Here is a 2376-nt window from a genome sequence, read left to right as displayed (position 1 = left end):
TTCTCCTATCACTCTGGTAATCTACTAAACAAATTAGTGTGCAAAAAAATTCTCAGTACTCGGACAAAACTCGGTACTTTTTTTTTGGAAAAAACTTAGATATTAGTGTTATTTTTCAATTTATCATTTAATACGCTTTAAATCATTTAAATCAGTTTGATTTTCAAATTAATTATTTAATACGTTTTAAATCTAATGGTAACCCGTTTTTAAGTATTTGCAATTTGGTAATCTCCTTAATCAATTCATAAATCGTTTGGATTATTAGTTTCAGTTTGGTAATAGTAATCTTCATTCAAGAATTTGTAACAGTAAAAAACTGGCATTATTTGTAATTGCATGGATCCAAACAACAGCACCAAAATGGAATTGATTTCTTATCTGCCAACCTACCAAAAAGCTTTATTATGGAAAACTCGAAGGTTGAACGAACATGAGCCAAAATAAGAATATCAGAATTTTTTTTATAACTGGGAAATAAGAATAATACAATGTTACACGAACACGAGCTAAAAAGTGAATAAAAGAATTTGTTTATATAACTTTGTGTGAAATATTGAAATGAAATGTAAAAGAATTTGATCACTTGTACACACACTTGGCTAGAGATTGTTCCAAAAAATGAAATTGCAGCTTGGAAGAATAAGGATAAGTCAAAATTGGAGCAGCAAACAGTGGTAACTGCATTGTAGATAGAGTTCCCAACATTGTAGATGTGAAGAGCACACAAGAGGTGTTACTTCCAGCAATCAGCAACACAACCATCAAGTGAAACCTTCTCAAAATAAACAATCAACTAAAAAAATGTGTCTCCTGTCTCCCATAGGTGGTCCTGTATGTGCATCTATGCATGCAACTCACATGCTCCAGCCCCCTCTTCTTGCAAAATTTGAACTTTGCATTGAAACATGAGGCTTCCCCTATGTTCAAAAGGGTTCCATCGGACCAAATCTGCTTCATTCCCCAGCAAAAGACTAAACAAATGCAACAGTATTTTCCTCAAAATATAATGGTTGAAATTAAAAGAAGGAACTAACTTTACCAAGTAAAAGAAGATTGGAAGACTAAAGTTGCCATCTTTAGAAACAGGGACTATGTAAAATCAGACTTGGATAAAAGATTGGATTTTGTATGTAAATTATTTTAGCCAAAGAGGAAAACAAAAATTATACCACAAGAAGTCCCTCAAAAATGGATGCTCCAAGGAGCGGCAGATCCATGATCACAAGCCACAGAGGACCAACTTGGAAGCAGGAAACATCAAACCTGTAAAGCAAACAAGAGAAATGGTGAGTAAGTTCTTAGAACACCAAGTTAATGGTCCCCACTTGATCTCAACACTGGAACTCTTCATCCTCTTTCCACTGTTAGGCTCCTTTGACAAATCAAAACTAGCCCCTTTCATCCTCAATTCCTGAATGCACCTTGTCACAGCCCTACCATCACTCCTCTCCCTCTGCAACTGTCCCCACACCTTCCAATACCTGTGCACCTTCACCTGAACAAGAACCACAAACACAAGGGAGGTGCAAAGGGACAACATGGAGGGAAGCCACCACTTGTGGCAAACACTGTGGTGGGCCTGCTGGGCCTCTTTCTGGGCCCTGGCCCAGGAAGTGAACAAGAGGGTTAGGAAGAAGCCATGAAAGATGAAGAAGAAAGACGACAGTTGAAAGAGTTCAGCTTTGATGGTGTCCATCCTTGTCTCCTTATGAGCAATGCGTTTTGCAAAGAGTTCTTCCTCTCTTTGCCATAGCTTCAGAAGCAAAAGGTGACCGGGACTTTCTGAGATTTCTGTCAAAGGGTGATCCTCTATTGCCTCAATCATGTTGCTTGTCATGGAACACAACACATTCTTGGGATGAAGATGATGTTCTTGCTCAACTGGGATTTCTACTACGTGGGTATCTTTTGTTTCACCCATTGTTGTTATGATAATAGATTAAAACTAAGAGAAGAATGTGATAGCACAAAGATGGTGGATTGTTCCTGAACAAGGAAAAGAGAGAAGAATGAAATGAAAAGTTGAAGTTGTTGTTGAGAGAGAGAGAGAGAGAGAGAGAGAGAGAGAGAGAGAGAAAGAGAATGATGAAACTGAAGTAGAGTGATGTGAGAAGATATGTAACGTTATATATTATTTTGGTTATCAACCGTTACATTTAAGGTTCCAACGGTAACATTTCTCTTTAAGATCTTTCTCTCTCCTTCTGGGCTCACTATTCTCTGAGTTTAGTACTGTTAATCTCAACGGATACTTCTGTTCACTTACATTTTCTTATAAATTAGTTCCATATAAATTACTTTAATTAATATATCAAATTAATAATGGGAATTGAATTTTGTAACTATTCTATATATAAATATATATATATATAT

General features: G+C 36.3%; 1 protein-coding gene across 1 annotated transcript; it reads right to left on the bottom strand.

Moving 5' to 3' along the window:
• Positions 1-434: 434 nt before the first annotated feature.
• On the bottom strand, positions 435-2092 carry LOC108342210 (uncharacterized). Its single transcript, XM_017579936.2, has 2 exons — positions 1173-2092; positions 435-974 (listed from the first exon to the last, which is right to left on the bottom strand). The coding sequence occupies exon 1, from the start codon at positions 1922-1924 to the stop codon at positions 1223-1225; it is 702 nt and encodes a 233-aa protein (XP_017435425.1). The 5' UTR covers positions 1925-2092; the 3' UTR covers positions 435-974; positions 1173-1222.
• Between the last annotated feature and the right edge of the window lie 284 nt (positions 2093-2376).

The sequence above is a fragment of the Vigna angularis genome, chromosome 6, assembly GCF_016808095.1.
Source record: "Vigna angularis cultivar LongXiaoDou No.4 chromosome 6, ASM1680809v1, whole genome shotgun sequence".
Taxonomy (NCBI): Eukaryota; Viridiplantae; Streptophyta; class Magnoliopsida; order Fabales; family Fabaceae; genus Vigna; species Vigna angularis.
Note: the sequence above shows the minus strand (reverse complement) of the source record. Positions and strands in the feature narration are given on the sequence as shown.

Excerpts from the sequence above, each read along its gene's own strand:
- LOC108342210 (XM_017579936.2), bottom strand. The coding sequence starts at position 1,924 with ATGGGTGAAACAAAAGATACCCACGTAGTAGAAATCCCAGTTGAGCAA.